Here is a 24,756-nt window from a genome sequence, read left to right on the forward strand (position 1 = left end):
CTTCCGGCCCTTCCGCCCTCCGCCCCGCCTATCCAACACCTGGAAAGCCGCGGGAGGAATAAACGCGAGTGGGGAGGCGGGTCTGCCTTCTTGGCCCGCCTCTCCACTTCTGCGATTGGCTGTGAGGCCTTGGGCCTCCTCCCCACAGACCTGCGCCTGCGCGAGGCACAGGGTCCGAGTTACACCTGATGGTGGGAGGTAGAAACTCTCCGTTCTCTTCCGCGGGCGGGAGAGTTAGGTAAGCCCAGCCGGAGGCTCGGGGTGCGCGAGCCTCCCGGCGCTGCAAGCCACTTCCGCCAGCTACCCAACTGGCCGGGAATATCTGCCCCCGGCCGGTCCGTGCCTGCCGGCCCGCGCCTGCCGGCCCCTCCAGCGCCGCCCTTCCTGCGTGACCCAGGGGCTGCGGTGATGGACTGGCCTCTTTCGGATCCGACATTCTGTGTCTGTCCCTTCTTTTCTCTCGGTCTCCACGCTTGTGCTCTTTGATTATGCTTCTCAATTCGTCCCTCGTTGCCTACACTCCCGTCGGCTGAGGCTTGGGCAGAGTTCGGAGCGACCCAGTTTGGGATGGAGCTGCAGGTTAAGGTCCCTCGATTCCCGCGAAGGCTCCTCTAGGAGCCGCCCAGAAGAACCTTCTCTCCCGCTGCAAGGCTTAAGGACTCGGGCCAGGTCAGACCGTGGAGGCCGGGGCCCTGGCCACCCGAGGAAGCACCTGACGAGAGTCCTCCTGGGCTCGCCAGGGCCCAACACAGGGCTGGTTTCTCAGGAGGGGCAACACTGGACCAACTTTTCATTCGTTCGTTCATTCATTCAGTCATTCAGCAAGCATCCGACTTTGGGTACCATTCACTGTCTTAGGTCCAGATCTGCTTCAGTCAGTTACGATTCTGAGGGTGTCCCAGAAAAATATCTGAAGGTGTGTCTATTGAGAGACTATATTCTGGATTCCCTTCCCAGCCCCTCAGCTGAGGCTAGGACCTGTGAGAAACATTTCCTTTCTCCTTTCTTGCCATGCATTCTTTTCTCGACCCCCTAGTGCGTATCTTTGTATCAAAGAGGCTAGGTTTTGAAATGGCTTTAGCACTTGGGAGCTTGGGACCTTGGAGTGTTTCCTAATCTGTTTTAGCCTGTTTCCTTATCAGTAAAGTGTTTGCCTTGTAAAAATACAGTGTGAATTAAATGAGAGTGTTATTATAAGGCGTGGATTCGCCCCTTTGCCCCAGTGGGCGCTCTGTGTGTGTCTATAAAATATACACATATATATATATTTTTTTTCCTGGAATATTAACCACAGGGTAACATGTGGACTACTACTTTAATAAAGTCCTTACTTAACATTAGTCAATACTATTTATAAGCTGTTAGGTAATTTGTAAATACATACCTATATAAAATAACGTGTTTATATATATATAGAGAGAGAGAGAGAGAGAGAGAGAGAGAGAGAGGGAGAGAGAGGGAGAGTGAGAGAGAACGTAAATATTTTTCCACATTCCATTCATGCTCTGCTTTTGGTTGGAATCTGGCATGTGTAACTGACATTGTCATTTTGGTATTTTTGCAGTACTGGGACTCCTTAGTTTAGCATAATGTTCTTTGAAGCTTCTTGGTAACACTGGCCACCATTCCAGTGTGTACCTGGTGTTACTTGGCATTTGTTGGAAAATGTGAACTACTGGGATGTTAGACAAGGGTCCATAATGATAAAAATGCCAACAGTTCAGCCAAATTGTATTATGGGGTTTCTAGAAAGCATAGCTTATATTTCCAACAGGGCAAATCATTAACACATGCTGTTTGTTTTCACCTCTGATTTTGGCAAAAAGAAAAAAACCGAATTGCTTAATTAGTCCTTGCACATGACTGTTTTACAGAAACTAGACACAAATATTTAAGAAATTAGTAAATTTGTCCTTTTTCAGGCTCTGTGAGCTGTTTATACTATATTAGTCTATTAGTTTTTACATATATGCATCTTCCTATATTCTGACACTGTGACATTATTGCCCATAGAAAATTGACTTTGGTTCATGACTTGTTTTTAGATGTTGGAGCATTTAGGACAATGGAAAAAGTCATTATTGCCTATGCTCTTTTCTTAATTTGTTTTTCATTAGATAGCCACTCAAGAAAACACCATGAAAGATACTGACATCAAGAGACTACTATATGTCCATCTATTATGCATATTTTCAATTATCCTAAGCATCTTCATTCCATCATTCTTCTTGGAGAACTTCTCAGTACTGGAAACACACTTGACATGGTTGTGCATCTGTTCTGTTTCTGTAACTGCTGTCAATTTAGTATTGTGTTTAGTAGTGAAACCAAATGCATCTTCTAAAAGAAGTTCATTATCATACAAGGTAAGACTTATTTCTTGACAACTGACTTTTAGATGTAGGTAATGTTTTTATTACTGGATGAATAAAGTATTAGTCAAGTACTTATTGGGTTATTTACAGTGAATAAAGAAGCTGATTTTTTTTTTTTCTAGTCAGTAGCCTATTGCTTGCTGGAAGACTGTCTACAATGTTTGATAGATTCTTGCCATGTATTAATTGGATATCATAGCATTGTGAACCTATATAGTCATGTTTCATGTCATCATGGAAGATAAATATATCGTCAGTGTAGCAATATATATAAATACAGCAATCACACCTTTAAATCTTATGTTATAAGACATTTCAGTTTATTTTCATTCATCTTTTGCATTTCTGAAAGACAATGGGTTTTTCATAAATTACAAAATAAGCTCTTGTTTCAAGCTTGGCCTTCCTTGACTAGATAGCAGTTGAAGTTTTCAGACATTGGAATCTATTTTCTGGAATATTCACTACAGTGTAACACTTGACTATTATTTAAATTAATAAAGTCCTCACTTAACATTATTCAATACTATGTGTATGTTCTTTATTAGGTAATTTAAAACACATTTACTGCCCTATGATTTAAAACACTCATTGTGTGTTTTATTATTAGATCTTCTTGAGCTCGAACTCAAGTAGGTCCCACACACTGATTTGCAGACATGCAGGTCTTTTTTTATGTGGATCATATAGTAACATGAATATGATTTGGGGAATTATTTAATATTGTGCTTTTCTTTGGTCCAGTTTTCCTAGGAATTTTGTTTTAAAATGAAAAAATATTATTATAATCATTATTTTCTATGAATATTTCATGTATCATCACACAAGAAGGACTGTGTTTGTGTTTTTTGTATCCTAGCACACTTATTGGTAAATATTTCATAAATACTGATTAACAACATAGTTCAATACTTAGCATAGAAACAAAAACATTTTCTGATTCTGCTGTTGGTTAGGTGAGTGGAACATGGGGATCGATTTTTGTCTTGTGGCTTTTTTACAGTGCTGTGCAAAGAACATGTGATCTGACTTCAGGAGCAGATCCAAAGAATATTCAGCTGTATCACACGTTATAGGGCTAAGTTGTATTTGTAGATAAAATCAAATCATTTGCTGTCCTTTAGTCATTCTCTTGATTCTTTAAGTTATTCATTTCTTTTTTAGGTAACCAGATTTTTGAAATGCTGTATCTACTTTCTTATGTCTTGTTTCGCCTTTCATGTAATTTTTGTTCTATATGGAGCACCACTAATAGAGTAAGTCTGAAATTTTTTACCTTAAGCCAACTATATTTTAAAACAGTCGTTTATTAAACCAAGTGCTAATTCTGTTGGTGATTAGAGAAAAAACATGATGTGTTTAGTCAGTGGATCACAGAAGGATACTGACATCATTGCCCTTGGTACTGTTATTTTTTTAAAAGACAATGGAATAACTTAATTCATTAAATGCTCCTATTACATAGCCTTTTGTCATGCAATTGCTTAAAGGGGGAGGTAGATGAGAAACTGTCATATACCAATAGGTGTGTGGCTCTTAGAACCTCTAAGGAAACTGACTATAATGATACATATAAATTAGTTATAAATAGTAAATGTGATTCTGAAGTGCTTGAAAAGAGTTTGTTTTCTTAAGAAAAGTCAATAGATTCTTGTATTTAATTACGTAGAAGCTAATGTTTATAGTTTAAAGGTAAAATTTAACTCAACACCTTTTCAAAACTGAACAGTTTTGAATTAGTGAAAGCCAAATTCATTAATATGTCTTATATAATGTTCCATTATAGTTTGGGAAAGTTCAGTTTAGCAGTGATAAATGATCATGTTGAAATGAGTGATGCAATACATACACACACACACACACACACACACACAGAGAGAGCTATATGTATAGTTTTATATATATATATATATACCTGGTTATATATACACATACTAGATTAACAGGTAATTATATTCTAGAGTGGGGAGGACAAGACCTTTCTAATGGGAAATGATAATTTCTCTGTAATCCATTTTAGAGTAGAATGAATGTCTGGAGCAGTGGTTCTCCAATTGTGGTTCTAAAACCAACAACATCAGCATTTTATCGAAATGCAAATTCTCAGGCCTTAGTCAGAAACAAATTTACCTAGTTCTCCAAGTGGTTCCGATATAAGCTAAATTTGAACCACGAATTGCAGAGAAAGTTCCAGAGACTATTGAGGAAAAGTTAATGATCTAGAAATGGGTTTTCTTGCAATGGACAGTCTCAGTATCGTATGGCATTTAACACTTCTGAACTCTATCATCAAAGACAAATATTTGCTAGATTGTTTTTTATAGCTTGCATTTTGGTAGTAACGTTTTTTATAGTCATGGTTTTGGTAAGACTCATGTTACCTTTCTAAGTGTAAGAAAATAGTTTTATACTAAATCTATTTAAGTAAAAAAGATTATGCATGTGTGTGTATATGCATCTTTAACACTTAAGAAAAAATTAATACAGTGTTTTTTTCCTAGGTTGGCGTTGGAAACATTTTTACTCGCAGTTACTTTGTCCACTTTTACTACTGTACCTTGTTTATGTTTGTTAGGACCAAACTTCAAAGCATGGCTAAGAGTTTTCAGTAGAAATGGGTAAGTTTGAATTTTATATTCTAGTGATGTCTGAAATTTAAAAAAAAATTAATGAGGTACTTTTCTATTCATGGCAGCTTGCTGATTGTTCCTTGAGTGTTTCTCAGCACTGTATGGTTCTCAGTGATGCTGTAAGGGCCCACTGCAGCTGGGGACTGGGGCCAGGGAAGGGTGGCATGCACTTGAGGGAGACCCAAGCAGGCAGAACTATAGGCCTCTCCCTCCACGTTAGCAAGATCAGCTCTGCTTTTTGTGTGTGTGTGTGTGTGTGGTAGAATTCCACTTAGCTTTTTGCTTGAAAAAAGGTTTCTGTTACCAAAAGAAAACTTTGAAAACCCCTCCTTGGGGATAATTTAATCACTGTGATAAAATTGCTACAGATCAAATTGCTTCTGTACATCTTATAATGTAGAATTGCGGTTCACCATCTAAAAATGTTTATTGGAACAGCTATAGTTTCTTGTTCAGCCTCTTTTGTGGTGAGACATCCGAGTGCAGGTTTCACAGGATTTTTTTTTTCTTTTTTTGCGGTACGTGGGCCTCTCACTGCTGTGGCCTCTCCCGTTGCGGAGCACAGGCTCCGGACGCGCAGGCTCAGTGGCCATGGCTCACGGGCCTAGCCACTCCGCGGCAAGTGGGATCCTCCCGGACCGGGGCACGAACCCGTGTCCCCTGCATCGGCAGGCGGACTCTCAACCACTGCGCCACCAGGGAAGCACTTTACAGGATTTTATTCCCTTAGCAGCTGTATGTATTTTCAGCATCGTTAAGTTAAAATTTTCACTTCTTGAAAGGCAGTGAAATCATTTGTATCAGAAATGGTTGAGTTATAACTAAGAAAACTAGAAAGTTATTTGGTGCCCATGATTTTGTCTTGTTTATCACCCAGCAGCAAAGACTTCTTGAGCCCTTAACTCTGTGCTCTGTGTTATGCAAACTCTGTGTGGAGTCTGATGTATTAGCTATGCTTCTCTCCATGAGGATCTTGGACATTCAAGGGGCAAGGATGAGATGAACAAAAACATAAGACTAAGTTTGTGTAACTCGAACAATGAAGTTTTAGGAACTCAGTAGGGTAGGGGACCACTGAAGAATGAGCTGGATGGGGGGATGATCTATGAAGGACTTGGATCAGGAGTAAGAGATTTGGTAAGACTAAGTGGGAAGGGGAGACACCCCGCGCTATGGGATGAATGAAACTATAGAAACTGAAATGAACATGGTATTTTTGTGTGATTTGGAAGAGAACAGCCCAAGTGGAGCAGAGGATGCTTGCTGAGTAGCTAGGCTCCATAAATTACTGACTTTTTCTTTTTGAAATGTTTGTTTGTTCCCCTTCAGAACCATCTTCTAGTGTTCATAAAGTCTCAAGAAAACAAAAGTGTCACATTGAACACTTTTTCCCACATTGTTACCATAGTATCCCAAATGGCATTAATTTCTTTTAGTATTTTAGTTTGACATTTTTAAACAGTGAAAATCAGTTGAAACCTTATTGGTTTGGATTGGTGATTTATCCAGCTTTGAATTCTGTTTCTGATAATAGCATTAATGGTGTACTTGGGGGAGATACTGTCATTTGATTCTATAGTCAGTTCTGCTATAAGATGGCATATGCATTCCTAAAAATCCTTGCATTATGCAAAACTGGGCAATGAGAAACACAGAACTTATGGGAAAAATGGGATGGGGCATAACGCTCAAAAACTTCGTCAGTAACACATTAAAAAATGTAGGAACTTAATAAAAATGGCAGGACAGTTTAATACATGTTAAATGGTTAAGAATTGCGTAAATATTTTAATAAATATGGCACTTTTCCTTGGACAAAACCTGAAATTTGCTTTTGGAAGTAGATGTAGGAAGGGTTGCCTCTTGTAAGTTATTATGAAGGAGGGTTGTTGGAAAGCTAAGGCAGATGTGGAAGGTGTGGCTCATACACATGAGGGGAACTGAGATAGCTGGGAGATGGCTTTTTAAACGGTATTGAGATATAATTCAAACACCATGTATGCCACCTATATAAAGTGTACAATTCAATAGTTTTTATTATATTCACAGATATGTACAACAATCATTACAGTCAGTTTTAGAATATTTTCATCACCTCAAAAAGAAACTCCATGTCCTTTACCTGCCACTTCCTTATTCCCCCTCCCCTAGCCCTAAGCAACCACTAATCTATTTACTGTCTGTAGATTTGCGTATTTTGGACATTTCATAAAAATGGAATCATATAATATGTGATCTTTTGTGATTGCTTCCTTTGGACAATAGAATACTAGTAAAACTGTTAACAAGGGAGAACACACAGCAAAACTGGATTTATAAAATGGTGCATTTGAGTTTTGTTTTGAAGGATATATACATATATGTGTGTATATATGCAGATGTGCATATATCATTCTAAACAAAATTGTGTGTTTATTTGTGTATGTATAAAATATTTCTGGAAGGATATGTAATAAGCTGGTGATAGCAGTTGTTTCTGGGAAAAGGAATCAGAGTTGATGATAAGGGTGAGAGGAGGACTTAGCTTTCATTGCAGACACTTTTTTGTATTGTTTGATTTTCACTATGTGCATATATTACCTTTCCAGCTGAAAAACACTTATATCTTCTTACCCATTAATTGTTAATGATTCATGGCAAATATTTGTGTCAATTTGCGATGCTTATTTTAAATGAACAACATATATATATGTATAGTGTTAATTTATGCTGTTTGTTTGATTCCCCAGCAGCTAAGATATATACCACCAATAATTTATATATTTGTGTTTTATAGGGTTACATCCATTTGGGAGAATAGTCTCCAGATCACTACAGTTTCTAGTTTTCTAGGAACATGGCTTGGAGCCTTTCCTATTCCACTCGATTGGGGAAGACCATGGCAGGTTGGTTTCAACTCTTTAAAGCAACAAAGCAGATGTTTGTACAGTGATGGTAAAACTGATGAAGCTAACGAGTATGTTTATTTAAATTGTTTTATTGGTTAGTTAAGTAGGGATGCCAGTTCCCTCTGTCACTGTAATCTGGGTGATTTATTAGGGCCTGTCTCAGTGCCACAGGCATCCAGATCAGCCTGTTTCTATCTTCTAACACTATTTTTTTCTACATGTATAGGTGAATAAACAAGCTTCGTTTGAGAATATGTATAGGAGTTTAATAGCCTAGAAGTTTCAGGAATTCCCTATTTTTAACTTTGATATACATTGCCTTTGTAGTCTTAGATTCATATTTTCTTAGCTTGATTGATAGCCAAACTGAACGTTGATTTTGAGATTTTTTTTCTTAAAGCATATAGCAAAGTAGGTTTTGAAATAGGGGCTTGTGGTATTAGAGGAAGCTCATAAACATCAGGTTTTTTGTTTTCTATGACAATAGGATATAGCTAATAAGCTATGGGAAATACTATAAGTGTTCTTTTTATCACCATTTTACAGATGAGGAAACTGATACCTAGAGGACATGTAATATTCCAAGGTCACTGAGCTAGTGATGGATACATCTTTGTTGTAATTTTTAATGGCTTCATAGTAAACCTTTATATAGTTATTCTAAAATTTATTTTAAAAATTCACTATTGATCATTTAGTACTATTTTTACTATTATAAACAGTGCTATGATAAACATCTTTGAATCTATATCTTAATGGATTTTTCCAAATATTAAGATGATTTCTCCCAAATCAATTGTGGTATTAAACAATAAATATACTTTCTTTTTCCAACATGAAGAGAATTTTTCTCTGATCACAAAGACAGTATATATTTATTTAGACAATTTAAGCAATACTAATAATTATAAAAAGTAAGTAAAAATTATCAAATAGCCAGCCACCCAGAGACAACTCCCATTTGTGTTTCGGTGGTAATCTTTGCAGCTCTCTCTTCATGTGTGTAACTATTCATAATACACATATTATTATTATTATTTTTTTATATTTATTTTTTGTGGTACGTTGGCCTCTCACTGTTGTGGCCTCTCCCGTTGTGGAGCAGAGGCTCCGGACGCGCAGGCTCAGCGGCCATGGCTCATGGGCCCAGTCACTCCGCGGCATGTGGGATCTTCCCGGACCAGGGCACGAACCCGTGTCCCCTGCATCGGCAGGCGGACTCTCAACCACTGCGTCACCAGGGAAGCCCACACATGTTATTTTTAATCTTTTTTTCCCCTTCAACAGCATATTATGGAGCTCATTCCATGTCAGTGGAAATTTGCATTATAATACTCCATTATTTGGGTAAAATCATATACCAATTTCTTATGAATGGACATTTAGATTATTTATAGTTTTCACTATTACTAATTTATTACGAATTATTGTGATTATCATAAAACATATATCTTTGCAGATTTGTCTAGGTTTTTAAAATAATTAATTAATTAATTAATTAATTTGGTTGCACCAGGTCTTAGTTGTGGCTCACCAGCTCCTTAGTTGTGGCTTGCAAACTCTTAGTTGCGGCCTGCGTGTGAGACCTAGTTCCCTGACCAGGGATGGAACCCAGGCCCCCTGCATTGGGAGTGCGGAGTCTTATCTGCTGCGCTACCAGGGAAGTCCCTCCAGTTTTCTCTTTAGTGTAAATTCCTAGGTAATAAGTGGCTGGGTTAAATCTCTGCTATGTATGTCATTTTCCAAAGGCCCTTGAGGGATCTGAATTATATGTCTTGCACTTAACTGCCTACTTTTTAAGTCCATTCTTTGTGCTTTCTATTAGATGTTGTGTCTCCTAGACAAATGAGTTGTTCTTTTACATTCAGTAAGTGTGGTAGGTTTGCCCTTCTCTACTATATGTTATGGAAATCCCTGGAGGTTTGGGGTGTGTGGTGTCACTGATACCCTTCCCAAGGTTATAATATTAATAAAGGTTTCCTTTATATTTTCTTGGCCATCTCAGTGACCACTGGGAAATGGGGATTCATTTGTACTCAAGTTACAATCTTATGGAACTTAATTTCATTCAATAGTGTCAGTGATTTCTAAATTGGAGGACAATCAAAATCATTGAAAAGTATACACAGGAAATTGTATTTTAATTCCTTACTTTCAGATGTATGCAATTAAATCTAAATACAAAGTATCGATATATAAAGCACCATTGGCCCTCAGCTTATGAGTTGGTAAGGTACTATGTAATTAGCATGTTAGTTTGCGTATAGATGGAATATTTTGGAGTGTAAAAGTTTGATATGTTACACTTGTATAAATCTTCTCTTTATAAGACTATGCAGAAATAGATGTTGAATTATGGGGAGTAGATGCCCTCTGTACAATCTGGGTTTAGGTTTCCGTAGAAAATATATTTTTTGGTTATTTACAATTCAGTTATCTATTTTCGATTGTTTGGGCTTTTAGCTACTGACTCTCATTTTTCTACCTCAGTTCTTGTTTATAATAAGAGGTGAACCGGATCCAAATTAATGGTATCAGACTTTTAAAATTAATATAAAGTTTCTATTTGAATTATTGACTTTAAAAAAGGTTTTCTAACTAGCTAATTTAATATGTAACAAATGTTGGTCTTCATTAAGAATGTTTCATTTGACTGGAATATTACTGGTTGTTTAATCATCTTTACTGTTGAGTTGTTTTTAAAGTATTCCAAGTTAATGACCCACTTATTCACTATCATCTTTTAAAATTATGATAGATACTGTTGGTGAAATAATAGAATTGATGTATAATTAATCTTTTATTCATATAATAATCACCTGCCCCTTTCCCTTTTAGCAATGATTTACTGATAAACTAGAGAAATGTTGAGGCATCTTTTTTGTTCACTTTTTATTTTCAGTGAACAAGTTTTTTGTTCTGTTTTGGTTTTTTTCTTCATAAACCTCACTACAGAATAAGTACTCCGTGTGGCTCATGGTGCTGACAGAATCTGCCAGAGAAACAATAAACCAAATGAAAGATCATGGCGTCACCTCAGAATGGAGATTTTTCTAGAGTAAAATTTCACGAGAAGATAACTATATATACTTCATTATCTAAACTGTAATATTATAGTATTAGGAAGAGAGGTTAGTTCTCTATTCCTTGTAGCCCAGTAAAGATTTGATATGTTTGTGGTAAAGCAAGCTTTTCTGGATTGGGATCTGGTTTGACTGATGTTTCAGTCAGAGAAACAAGGGTATCTGGTTAAGCAATTATACTTTCTTTAAAAACACATACCATCCACCTCACAAAAACTTTTGCATGTTTAGTTCCATTTTTTCTACTTTGAATTCAAATCTGACTTCGTATAAAATTTCCAGAGGCCAAACATAAGATTATAATGAAGTGAGTTCTGTACTGAGCAATTTCAAGAATATTTATATTTTTTAAATTGTTTCATCATTAAATGACTAGAAAGGCCCATTGAAAATATATAACCTCAATGAAAAATGTTTTTCACTTACTAATAGGAATTTTAAATAATTTTAAGTAATGACAAATGACGAAAGATACCTTTATAGTATCTTTATAGTTGGAGGAAGCCTTCCCTTTCTAGGAGGCAGCAAGAGAATTGGGTGAAAGAGAACGTGGTCGGTGGCTGCCCACTATGTTGTTGGTCATCTTTATTGTTTTCTTTAAAAATAATTGAAAGTCATCTTGCTTCTCTTCCTTGCCTTAATTATTACATTATAAACATTTGAATTGCCCATAACCCAGACAGCCTTCTTCAGCCCCAGAGAAAGCTTCTAGCTATAGTTACTGACAAAATGAATATTTTGACCATGGAAGATCTTTGTACATTATAATTTGATGCATTATCTGCTGTAAAAATAGCTAATCAGTAAATATTTGTTGAGTTCTTACTGTGTACAAAATACATATTCTGTGTAAGTTATAACAGATACTTAAATATTACCAGGACTGGAATTTAATTGTGTGGTAATGATAATTTAGATTCATATTGTGATTTAGATTCAGATTTAATATGCTCTAAATATTTTGCAGAATAGATGGTTATGAGCTTTTCATCTGGAAAATGTCTTAATTATCAAAAGTCGGCTAGTATTTCATGTTATTAAAAAAATTAACGGGAGGTTGGGAATTGTTGTTGGTTATTCTGAGCAAAGGAAATTTACCATGAAGTTTTTAAACCCACATGTTTTATTAATAGGTAGACAGATAACAGGATGATTAAGAGCTCTGGCATCAGATTGTTGAGTTCAAATCCTGGCTCTGCCACTTGCTAGTGAGGATTAAATAATATAATCCTTCTAAAGTACTTAGTTCAGAACCTGACACATAGTTACTGCTTAATTACTTTTATAGGCATTTATGACCTATAAAAGGAGTAGGTTAATGACTGTTTTTTTTAGCATTACCAAAAAACCCTGCAAATCCCATTATTTGAGTTCTCCAAGTGTTAGAGCATGTTAACTGTCTCAGTTTATTGTATTCATGCTGCCCGATAATCCTTAAATTGGTAGGGTGGATTGTTAAATCATCTTTTTGTTTCCCTGGTATTTAGGTATTTAGGGTATTTGGATTTCACGTAATTTTCAATTCTGTCTGACATTTCGGATGGCAATAGAAAGAAAACGTCGTATCTGTCTGTGTATGTACCAGGCATGGGCTTGGCACTGTCACACAGGCAACTTAATCCTGGTAACCCTAGTGCAAGGTAGAGTTCAGTCCCACTTCTACACAAAAGAAAGCCAAGTGTGAGGAGAGGAGTACACATCTTGTTCAGCATTTCTTGGCTGATTAGAGGAAGACTCAGGATCCAGCGCCCCAAGACACCATGATTCTCTTTATCCCTGGAGACTCTGAAACATAGCTTTTCTTTTTAAAAAATGGCCGTAGCTTAGATTTTTGGGGGAAAAGGTTGAGTAGTTATTATATTGCGTTTCTTTCTTCACATGAGAATTTCATTTAAGTGCCGTGACCACTCTGGTAGTGTTTGTATTTTAGACCATAAAATTTAATGTATTTGTAGGAGAGTATTTGAAGCTAAGATGTGAAGCTTTTGTACCTAGAAAACCAACAAATATCTTTAAACTCTGGACTTCCATGCTACTGTCTCCAAAATGGAATTGACCCAGAGAACCAAATCTCTTCTGAGCATATTTATTTCTTATAAAGTTAAAAAGCAAAATGGATTGAGATTGTCTTGAAAACAATTTTAAGTTGTTTAAAAATATTTGTACTTGTTCCCATCAGATACCAGATAAATGAGGCATTGTTATATTTAAAAACTTTTTTGTTTTCTCTGGTTTTATCAGGTTAAAACATTAATATCTGTGAAACATATATATTCATTTTTAAAAGTCACAGATCCCACAGATAATACTTTCATAAATTGAAGCTGGAGATCATAAGGATAATTAAATGAATCACTGCAAATAATGACAGAGTGAGGGATAAAGCTAAGATTATGGATTTAATTATTGAAGGGTGCATATTTTTAGGTTAATTGGTGTTTCTGATGCTAAAGGTGTTATACAGTATTTTAGACAGACCAAAATAAAATATTAATGTATATGAAATATGAGTTACATATTTCGAGCATGGAAAAAAAACTATAATGCGTAACTGATAGAAAATGGTTTTGGATTTAAAAGTGGGTTCACTGTTGGGCAGTGAAGTTGAAAATGATCTGCTAGCAGAACTTTCATGTGAGGGAGAAGAGTGCTGGCTAAGGTAGCTCATTTGCATGGTCCTGCCAAGGACCATTTATCGTCACTTTGACAAGAAGTTCCAGCCTGGAGACTGTGGACCTCTCCACAAATAGCTCTTCCTAAATCTGTGTTCTTAGTCACAGGAGAGTGGTGTGGTATACATGGCACAGGGAAGAGTTACAACTAGAGAGATGTATCCAGATGAGTAGATTCATCTGTACATGTATTCCTACATCAGACAATAGCATTTGCTTTAAGGACATCTGGAAAAACACATCACTTAAAACCAAATTCAGAGGAAAATACAAATAATCATTTAAAACCAGTAGAATTTTGAAAGTAGGTTTTTAAAAATGAATTCTATCAGTCATGCAAATGTAAATTTGTGGTAAGCATGATAAACAAAACATATTAAAAAGTAGTTTGAAATTTAAAACTGCCTGGGTTTTATCTCCCTTTTTTATCTGAAAGAGCCAGTAATCCTAATGGTTGTGAGTTGTTCTAAGTGTTTCTAGGTTTTCTGATCTGCAGATAGGTCAGTTTTCCCATGATATCTATCATAGTACATACCTCTCCAAAAATTATATTGAAACATATTTTTTAAAGTTTGTGTTATTAAAATTTATCTAAAAAATTAAATAATCTTAGTTTGCCCCTTAACTGCTTGGTTTATAGTAGGGGCTCTCAATAAATAGTTTTGAATATACAGAGCCATTCAAATGGAGACTCTTAAAAATGATAGAAATGCCTACCAGTGGTTGGTTTAAAATCAGTTTCTGTACTTATACTTCTTAAAAGTTATGAAAAACGGCAGCTAGGAGCAAGAATCACCCGTCTATTTCAGTGGTAAGGCTACATACGGTTAATATAATGCCATATGCTATATAGCTCTTGAGAGTTTTCTCTCGTAAGCTTTATGCTCCCCAGACATTTCATGGGAAGAAAAGCAAGTACTAAAGATGCTTATATTACAAGGGCAAGGGAATAGTTCCTGCAGCACAATATAACATTGCTCATAAACTATTAATATTTTATTTGTTCTAAACTGCAGGCTCTAATTATCACCTATTAGAATACCTAAGAAGTACTTCCATTAGTGATCATGTAAGTTTAATTTTTTCAAGTTAAAATATGTAATATACGGAATGATACTGATGCATGGTACTTTACAGCTTTCACGACAGATTTTTAAGTATTACTTCATTTAATACAAGAGTCCCATGTTTTAAGTACAAGAGGTATTATTATCCCTGTTTTGCAGTTGGGAAACTGAGGCTCAGGTGTTAAGTGACCTGGCAAAGGTCATATGGCCAGTAAGTGGCTGACCTGGCCCTGCATCTCAGATCATTCTCACTCCAATGTCGCATGCCATTTCCTAGAAAAGCAAAGTAAAGCTCCCAAGTAAAATATAAAGTATTTTTAAAAGCAGCCTAATGTTTTTATATAATTAGCTTTTTAAACTTTTTGTTGAATATTTTAAACTAATTTCAAAAAAAGTCACCATTATCCAATCCCAAATACCTGATGAAACCTGCAGCAGCTTATAAACTGCCATAGTCAGTGATATACGAAACTAGCTGTTTTATGGAGTAAAAATGTAATCTATTTGCACTTGATATATTGTGCATATTATAATTAAAATGTATTTAAACTGTTTACTCTCAATCCACACAAATGCCATCTACGTCATTAAAATTGATCCGTAAAATTCTGAAACCAAAAAGTGGAAAGGTCATTGTATTTCTTTGGCCAACTAGAACAGTTAATAAAAATACTTATTAGGGTAGAGTGATGAAGAGTACAGGGATTTTTTTTTTTTTATTGTAGTGTAGTTGATTCACAATGTTGTGTTAGTTTCTGGTGTACAGCAAAGTGATTCAGTTATATATATGTATCATATTCTTTTTCATTATGGTTTATTACAGGATATTGAATATAGTTCCAAGTGTAGGGATTCTTAACCAGGAGTCCATATATGGGCTTCAAGTCTGTGAACCCTTGAAATTATATGGATGTGTGTATATACACATCCAACTACCATCTAATGGAATTCATGCTTCCTTCTCGTCAAACATGATCCATATATATGTAGATGTAATTTTTTAAAAATACTTTTAAGGTACTTAAAATTTGGGCAGGATTTTAAAAATAGCTTTAGAGATGGTATATTTGAGGAATGATGGTATTCTAGATTATAATGACAACTTATTTCATATGTGCCTATTAAAAATATGAACTAAAAGATTATTATCAATTATAACTCACATTAATTGGTCACTTGTACTATGTGCCAGATACTGTTATAGGTATGGTTATAAGTATCACACATCACATTGTCTCATTTGATCATTACAATAACCCTATGAGGTGAGTTTTACAGTGATCCTTATTTTGTAGATGAGAAACCAAGGCACAGAAAGGTTAGGTGACTTGCCCAGGGTCACATTTTGGTAAACTTTTTTTTTTTTTAACATTTTTATTGGAGTATAATTGCTTTACAATGGTGTGTTAATTTCTGCTGTATAACAAAGTGAATCAGCTATATGTATACATATATCCCCATATCCCTTCCCTCTTCTGTCTCCTTCCCACCTTCCCTATCCCACCCTTCTAGGTGGTCACAAAGCACCGAGCTGATCTCCCTGTGTGATGCGGCTGCTTCCGACTAGCTACCTATTTTACATTTGGTAGTGTATATATGTCAATGCTCTCACTTCATCCCAGCTTTTACCCTTCCCCCTCCGTGTTCTTAAGTCCATTCTCTACTTCTGCATCTTTATTCCTGTCCTGCCCCTAGGTTCATCAGAACCTTTTCTTTTTAGATTCCATATATATGTGTTAGCATACGGTATTTGTTTTTCTCTTTCTGACTTACTTCACTCTGTATGACACACTCTAGGTCCATCTACCTCACTACAAATAACTCAATTTTGTTTCTTTTTTATGGCTGAGTAATATTCCATTGTATAAATGTGTCACATCTTCTTTATCCATTCATCTGTCAATGGACACTTAGGTTGCTTCCATGTCCTGGCTATTGTAAATAGTGCTGCAATGAACACTGTGGTACATGACCCTTTTTGGGTTTGTTTTTTTTTAAACAATTCTAACCATTTACTGCTTAAACAGGAAAAGTTTTTTGCTGTTGTTGTTGTTTGTTTTTTTGCAGTACGCGGGCCTCTCACTGTTGTGGCCTCTCCCGTTGTGGAGCACAGGCTCCGGACGCGCCAGGCTCAGTGGCCATGGCTCACGGGCCTAGCCACTCTGTGGCATTTGGGGTCTTCCCGGACCAGGGCACAAACCCCGTGTCCCCTGCATCGGCAAGTGGACTCTCAACCACTGCGCCACTAGGGAAGCCCCCAGGAAAAGTTTTTTAAAAAGAAAAACACCAAAAATGTATCTGTTAAAAGAGTGTCATTGTCTCATACAGTCCCACCCTCTTCTTGAAATTGCAACACAACCTCTAGATTTCACAAAAAGAGAAATCCAAAATGTGGTATCTTCATAAAGAAATGGCACACAGATCTGTATGTTTAACCTAGTGCCTTCAATAATTTCTTTGTCTGGGTCAGTATTGGTTCCTGCAGAATTGGAATGCTGTCTGGAATAATGACTGTGGGTCATCTCTCCATTTATAAGTTCAATCATGCGATACACTTGCTTTTTGAATAACTAGCAAAGAAGAAATTAACAATGAAAGCCAGTATTTGCTGGATCTGAGGGGATGACTCTTTTTGAATTATGGTTTTCTCAGGGTATATGCCCAGTAGTGGGATTACTGGGTCATATGGTAGTTCTATTTTCAACCCATAGTGGCTGTTATCAATTTACATTCCCACCAATACTGCAAGAGGGTTCTCTTTTCTCCACACCCTCTCCAGCATTTATTGTTTGTACATTTTTTGATGATGGCCACTCTGACTGGTGTGAGGCGATACCTCATTGTAGTTTTGATTTGCATTTCTCTCATGATTAGTGATGTTGAGCATCCTTTCATGTTTGTTGGCAATCTGTGTATCTTCTTTGGAGAAATGTCTGTTTAGGTCTTCTGCCCGTTTTTGGATTGGGTTGTTTGTTTTTTTGATATTGAGCTGCATGAGCTGCTTGTATATTTTGGAGATTAATCCTTTGTCCGTTGCTTCGTTTGCAAATATTTTCTCCCATTCTGAGGGTTGGCTTTTCGTCTTGTTTATGGTTTCCTTTGCTGTGCAAAAGCTTTTAAGTTTCATTAGGTCCCATTTTTTTTTTGTTTTTATTTCCATTTTTCTAGGAGGTGGGTCAAAAAGGATCTTGCCGTGATTTATGTCATAGAGTGTTCTGCCTATGTTCCCCTCTAAGAGTTTTATAGTGTCTGGCCTTACATTTAGGTCTTTAATCCATTTTGAGTTTATTCTTGTATACAGTGTTAGGGAGTGTTCTAATTTCATTCTTTTACATGTAGCTGTCCAGTTTTCCCAGCACCACTTATTGAAGAGACTGTCTTTTCTCCACTGTATATTCTTGCCTCCTTTATCAAAGATAAGGTGACCATATGTGCGTGGGTTTATCTCTGGGCTTTCTTCCTGTTCCATTGATCTAAACTTTTTTTTTTAATTGAAGTAAAGTTGATTTACAATGTTGTGTTAGTTTCAGGTGTTCAGCAAAGTGATTCAGAATATATATATATTCTCTTTTAGATTCTTTTCCATTATAGGTTATTGTAAGATACTAAATATAGTTCCCTGTGCTATACAGTAGATCCCTGTTGTCTGTTTTATATATGGTAGTGTGTATATGTTAATCCCAAACTCCTAATTTATCCCTTTCCCCCTTTCCCCTTTGGTAACCGTAAGTTTGTTTTCTATGTCTGTGAGACCATTTCTGTTTTGTAAAGAAGTTCCTTTGCGTCATGTTGTATCCTAGGTTCCATCCAGATTAATTTCCCAGGGTCAGATATTTAACAAATGGCAGAGCTGAGACTCAAATCCAGTCTAATACAAAAATGAGAGTTTTTTCTTTTTTTAAAATTTATTTATTTTTGGCTGCATTGGGTCTTCGTTGCCACTCCGGGGCTTTCTCTAGTTGAGGTGAGTGGGGGCTACTCTTCGTTGTGGTGCGCAGGCTTTTCATCGTGGTGGCTTCTCTTGTTGCAGAGCACAGGCTCTAGGGCACGTGGGCTTCAGTAGTTGTGGCACACAGGCTCAGTAGTTGTGGCTCATGGGCTCTAGAGCACAGGCTCAGTAGCTGGGGCACATGGGCTTAGTTGCTCTGCGGCATGTGGGATCTTCCCAGACCAGGGCTCGAACCCTTGTCTCCTGCATTGGCAGGCGGATTCTTAACCCCTGAGCCACCAGGGAAGTCCCAAAAATCAGTGTTCTTAATCACTATTCTGTACTACTCACAACATGCTCTGAAATATATCAAACTCTTTATATTGGTACATTTTCCTTTCCTAAAAAGTAAGCAGAGTTTTATAGTAATGCCTGATCAGAAGAAACCAGTGTGGTCTTCAGGTAGAAATAAGCTTATATAATTTTGAAATGTCTTTCAACCAGCAATAATATTGATTTTTTAACAGAAAAAAAGTTATATCTGTATTATTTAAGATGTTTTTTAAAGCTTATTAGGGTGAAATTGTTTTATTTCTAAGAGAAAAATAACTTATTGGTAGTACGTGTACCAAGACCCTATGTATCAGGCCTTTGTTAATGCTGATTATTTTAAGAGAACAGTGACCTTTTTTTAAGTGCTGAAACATATAAGGAATCATTCGATTTAGAAAAAGGATAATAGTAGTACTCTAAGCAAGATACTTTCTTCACATGATGCAGCTACTCATTTTTTTAGTTTTTCTTTGACAGTAACTGTAATAATTTTACCCAGTTGCATTATCTTTTGTCCATATTATCTTTTGTTATGCAAGAGGAATTTTTTCTTTTGTTTAGTGATGTAAAAAAATTTAAATTTATAAAGAACTGGATAAAAAGAAGATGGTCGTTTGGTGGTAATCACTTGTGACTTCCTTTACATGAATGTCTTTGAGTTTTCTATTTTCCTTAAACAAAACAAGATATATAGAGAGAGCCATCTCAGATTATCATAATTTGGAGAAATGTTTATAGCAACGCAGTTGAATTGTCTCTTCAATAGATGATACGGTGTGTTTTTTTAATTCTGTTTGTGGCATGAGGAACGTTAAATAGAAACATCTCCGTATGTGAGACAGTAGTTTTAAATGGAAAACTTCAAGATCTAATTATGAAAATATGTGATTAAGCTACGATTGTTTGACAAGTCAAAATGAATTGTTGCCATAGGATAGTTTTAATTTTTTTAAAGCAATATTAAGGTTAGCAGGAAATTGCTTGAGGAAAGGTTGTTCGTTGGCAACCTTCCCCAACTCCCTTCAACAGCTCCTTTTGCCATTCCCTATTAAGGAAAGTTGCCCTTATATAAAGAGAAATTCTCTTTTAAAAAATGACTGTGTTACAGTTAAGGACTATTTATTTCAGAAAAAATCAAGCAGGAAAGCCTGGTCCATCACTAGCAAACAGTCTCCAAAGCCAGTCCAACATTTTAATTTGCTGATGGCATGGATTCCTTGACATGTTGAATAGCAGGTGTTCCAAGCCTTAACTCCTCTTAAGGCAAAACTTTCTAACTAATATTTACTTCATTTTTGGCATTCCACTGGAGATGAAGTATAGCAGCTGTTTAAAGAATGTGTGTGTAAATGTGTATATATGTGTTCGGAAACAAAGAGCCACACTGAAATTACAAAGTGATTAAAATAGAATTTAGAAACCCAAATTGGAATTTGGCTGAATTCATGAGGGAGTACGATTCTCCCTGCACTTTGACAATGCACCCTTTACCAAGGTGCAGATGCTCACAGTTGGCCGATGATGCATAGATCCACCACGTGAGAAACAGAGGAAAGAATATTATCCCAGATGTTTACATAGTGTTAAATAAAAACTACTAAGGTAAGAAGGTCAGTGCTTTACATAGATAGTAAACTATGCATATTATTTTATTTGTGACCCCCCATGTGTTAAGATGGGACACTATTAAAGCAACAATCACTTAAAAAGCAACAACCAACAAACCAGTATTTAATGTGGTACTTAAAATTAATAATTAAAACCAAATGGAAGCAATGCCTAAAGTAACTAAGATAATTCACAATAAAAACCATTAGTGCAGGCTCTACTTATTGTAAATGTGATAATTCAACATAGGCTAACCTAAAATGTACCTTTAGAGATAGAATAAGGATATAAGCAAAATATTAAATAAGATTTCAGGAAGCCCCTAAAATTATTTTTAAGAACTTCAGAACTGATTATATGCAAAAAAATATTAACTATAAGTTTAAGTTCATTCATACATGACCTTATTTGAAGCAGTGTATTTTCATTCACTAGCAAAATTCATGTCAGTAAGATATTTTTGAAGTATTTTATTTTCCAGAGAATTCACTACTTTGAACTAGTTGTTCCAGTGATTAGCCTGAATTTCAATGGAAACCTAAGTCTTAACTGAAGACATGCTTCTGAAAATAAGGCAACTTTTCTACAATCTGTTTATGAACAGAAAAAAAAAATCTTTGGTTTTAGTTAAACTAGCAGGAAGGATTTTGCAAAAAAGAAATACTAAAGAACCAAAGCAACGAAAAGGTTCTTAATAAGCAATGGGAAACTCCAAACCCCATCAAGGTCAATAGAGTACCTAAGGCACCTCAGGTTCAGATGATACAATCATCTTTGCTTAGAGTTCTAATCATCTATATACAGGATTTCTACCATCTTAAGAACATGAAGCCGAAAAGGTAATGTCCAACAATGATTATTGTAAGAAAGAAGAAAATCCTAAGAGTTGATAAATGGGAGAGATTAGAGATCGTCTCCTCTACGTCCCAGATGAGGAAAATGAGGCCCAGTCAAGAAACAGAGGTGACACCAGAGTCCTAGTCCATTTCTCTTAGGGCAGGACAAATTCTAGATTTTAACTTTATTGGCTAGGAAACCAAGTGTGAAGAGTTTCAGAGATGTGAATTTGAGGAAGAAAAAAAAAAAAAATTCCCATCAAATCCCCAAAGGCAAGTTGGAAATAAATGTATAATACTTTACTGTCTTAATTCCTTTATACCATGTGTTGGACAACTTAGCTCATATACTAATTGAGTTATACAGTTCTTTTCAATTCTATCTAAAAATAGCAGACCAAAATTAAATGAGAAAGTTACATCAGATTCCATTTGAGCATACATAAGGCCATGGTACTTAATGCGAACCACCACTTCTTGGGAGAAAGAAGACATCCACTGTCCAGTTCAGGAGAGAAAGCTCCTGACCAGTTATCCAGTAGACTCTCCGCACGTCAATGGGGAAGATGATGCTTATATTTTTAAAAAAATCTCTACAAAGCTCACACACAAGACAGTACATCCTAGATTTGTGACTGCTATGAGCATTTAAGGCTGTCATTTTCAAGTATCAAAGTTTAGTGTTCCATTACCCAATCTGTGCAATAGACATAGCTATAAGCTCACGTCATGGAAATTAACAGAAGCTCACCGAAGACATAAAGAAATCATAATTTAGGCAACAGCATTTTTAAATGTAGGAAAGGCTGGGAAAAATTTTATGGATTACATTATGCTTCTCTGAACTGCATTAGTTGGTTCACACTGACTGAAACTTTGTCTAACACTATTGTCTGTTGCATGGCATCTGGAATAAGGTAGATCAACAGCAGACCAAACGAGACAGCTTAATTAGGTAACAGAACTAGTCATTAAGATGGTTCACCTCTACCACAGTTATACAGTCTGTTTCCCTAGAGAAAGATTAGAAATGGCTCCAGTATACCAAATAAGCTTCATAGATAAACATGAGAAAATTTTTTTAAAGCAGGACCTTTCAAAACCTAGGGACTACCATGCACTGCTCGAGGATGAAATAAGTCAACGTTATTTACTTCTGGCTTGACGTAATATTGTGAAATGTAATATGGCTGGAGAAAATGGGTATTTGGAAGCCAGTATGTCATTTAACTTATACTCTAGGTGTGTACATAAGCTGTGGTTCTGTAACTTCTACTGTGGTTCCAATATCTATATCTGAAAGGTGAAATCAGTTTTATTATGAAAGCAGTTGCTTTGTTATAAATTCCATGTAACATGCTTGAATTCTAGGTCTTTTCAACACAATTTAAAGTTTCTTGTGGTTTGGTCAGCATACACCCTTTTCGTTTCATTTGATATACAAGCCAATGTGGAAATTAGAAAAACAAAACTACCAACTAGTTCAGAGAGCTAAATTGAGTCCAGGATTATGGCAAAGTCTGACCCAAAGTTTTAATTTGTAATTTCAGCATGTAACTCATGCAGTTTGGGGAGCATCAAACTAAATCTACAATTGCCAGAAACCTTTGTTACAGTTGAATGCACATTAACTAAAATGTGTACATTTTTAGTGTTCATGATAAATGCAGATATGACCTTATTACACTTTTGGCATTCTTTGAGAAAGCACATTAAGCTTTAATATAGAAATATTTAGGTTACACTTGTGCTCAAGTAATAATAAAACATTTGTTCTTTTCGATCTCATACATTCTCTCCTCAGGAATGGCCCATCTCCTGCACGCTTGGAGCGACCTTTGGCTACGTGGCTGGCCTTGTTACTTCACCACTCTGGATATACTGGAATAGAAAGAAACTTACATACAAGAACAATTAATTGGAGCAAAGGGAGAAGATATTTCTTTGTGCAGATTCCATAAAGACTGTGCAGACATGTATATGGTCTAAGCCAGGCAGTTCCACTTAACAGCACTGTTTTTTATATAGTTACAACATGATGTGATTGTAGCTTTTTAAACTATGAAACCCCTGAGAGATTGTACCTTCTAGTTGAAATAAAGTATTTATAATAGATTGTGGCTTCAGATGCTGTTTGTTGCTTCTTGGACCTTTAAGAAACATTCTTAATCAACTTTATAGAATTCTGAGGACAGGGTTGTTTTTTTTTTTTCCTTTCAAGTTTTAAACTGCTTCATTATTTTTAAGAGGTCTGGGTATAGCTTTAGCATTTCATATGCTTTCTGAGAGAAATGGACAGTTTACTTGGCCACTGAAGACGTTTCTCACGTAATTAAACAACAGTTTATACATCTTGATCCTATTCTTTTTTTTACTGTGTGTTTCTTTGGAGTTAAAATGGCTATGATAGCCTCATCAAAAACAGTCTTCAATCCCTTCTGGGTTAAAGCTGAACATTCTACATAGCAGCACGCACCTATCTGGGAGGGAGAAAAAAAAATCACAAATATATACAGTCTTTTTTACAACAACTGATACCACACAAATACACCATTATAAGGAAAATCATAAAATGCAAAAAGAATGAAATCATCCATATTTATGATACCCAGAGATAGCTAACTGTTAAAATACTAGTGTATATTCTTCCAGACTTTCTCTATGGAAAATTCTTTCATTCATCAAATATTTACTGGGTACCTACTATATGCCAGGCTCTGCTTTTAGGTGCTGGGGATCATGTCAACGAACTGAGCAAAACAGCAAAGTCTCTGCTGTGTGATGCTTACGTTTGCTTAAGTTCTACTGCGGGAGGAACACACAGAGGAATATAGAGCAGATGGTGGCACATGCTACAGGTTAAAAAAAAACAAGCAGAGTGAGGGAGGGAAAGGGTGCAGAGGACAATGGTGGTGGTCAGAGAAAGCTGCTCACCAAGGTAAAGTCTGAGCACTGAAGGATACCTAGGGGAAGAGTTTCCAGGCAGACAGAGCCACAGAGGTAAAGACCCTGATGCAGGAGCATGCACGGAGCATTCAGGGGGTGGGAAAGAAGAGGGTGAGCAGGGGTAATGGCAAGAGAGGCAGTCAGTGAGGCAGCCTTGAGGTAGCGACCTCGAGTAAGGACTTTGGCTTCTACTGTGAGAGGGGACCCACCCATCCATCCATCCATCTATTCGTTCGTTCATTGAAAACTTACAGAGCACTCTCATTTGCCAAATGTGAGAATAGAGCAAGGAACAAAATTAAGTCCCTAAGCTATTCTCATGAAGCTTATATTTTAGAGGGAGAAGACCGTGGACTAATAAATAGAGAGGTAGAATATGTGGTCTGGAGA

The 24,756-nt window shown here is 36.3% G+C and overlaps 2 protein-coding genes across 2 annotated transcripts in view; one reads left to right on the forward strand and one right to left on the reverse strand.

Annotated features, from left to right (window-relative positions):
• The first annotated feature begins 81 nt into the window (after positions 1-81).
• Positions 82-23,360, forward strand: PIGF (phosphatidylinositol glycan anchor biosynthesis class F). The gene is made up of 6 exons (XM_060026686.1): positions 82-238; positions 2,118-2,366; positions 3,540-3,631; positions 4,877-4,993; positions 7,782-7,890; positions 23,225-23,360. Exons 2-6 carry the CDS (start codon positions 2,139-2,141, stop codon positions 23,336-23,338), a joined length of 660 nt encoding a protein of 219 aa, XP_059882669.1. The 5' UTR covers positions 82-238; positions 2,118-2,138; the 3' UTR covers positions 23,339-23,360.
• RHOQ (ras homolog family member Q) overlaps positions 21,566-24,756 on the reverse strand; it is a 37,991-nt gene continuing 34,800 nt past the window's right edge. The window contains exon 5 of the mRNA XM_060026687.1: positions 21,566-23,900. Within this exon, the coding sequence (XP_059882670.1) occupies positions 23,745-23,900 (156 nt within the window). The 3' untranslated portion in view covers positions 21,566-23,744. The remainder of the gene's footprint in view (positions 23,901-24,756) is intronic.

The sequence above is a fragment of the Delphinus delphis genome, chromosome 12 (genome assembly GCF_949987515.2).
Source record: "Delphinus delphis chromosome 12, mDelDel1.2, whole genome shotgun sequence".
Taxonomy (NCBI): domain Eukaryota; kingdom Metazoa; phylum Chordata; class Mammalia; order Artiodactyla; family Delphinidae; genus Delphinus; species Delphinus delphis.

Coding starts and splice junctions, on each gene's coding strand:
- PIGF (XM_060026686.1), top strand. CDS start 2,139: ATGAAAGATACTGACATCAAGAGACTACTATATGTCCATCTATTATGC. Junction 3,632..4,876: donor TATGGAGCACCACTAATAGA/GTAAGTCTGAAA, acceptor TTTTTTTCCTAG/GTTGGCGTTGGAAACATTTT. Junction 4,994..7,781: donor AGAGTTTTCAGTAGAAATGG/GTAAGTTTGAAT, acceptor TGTGTTTTATAG/GGTTACATCCATTTGGGAGA.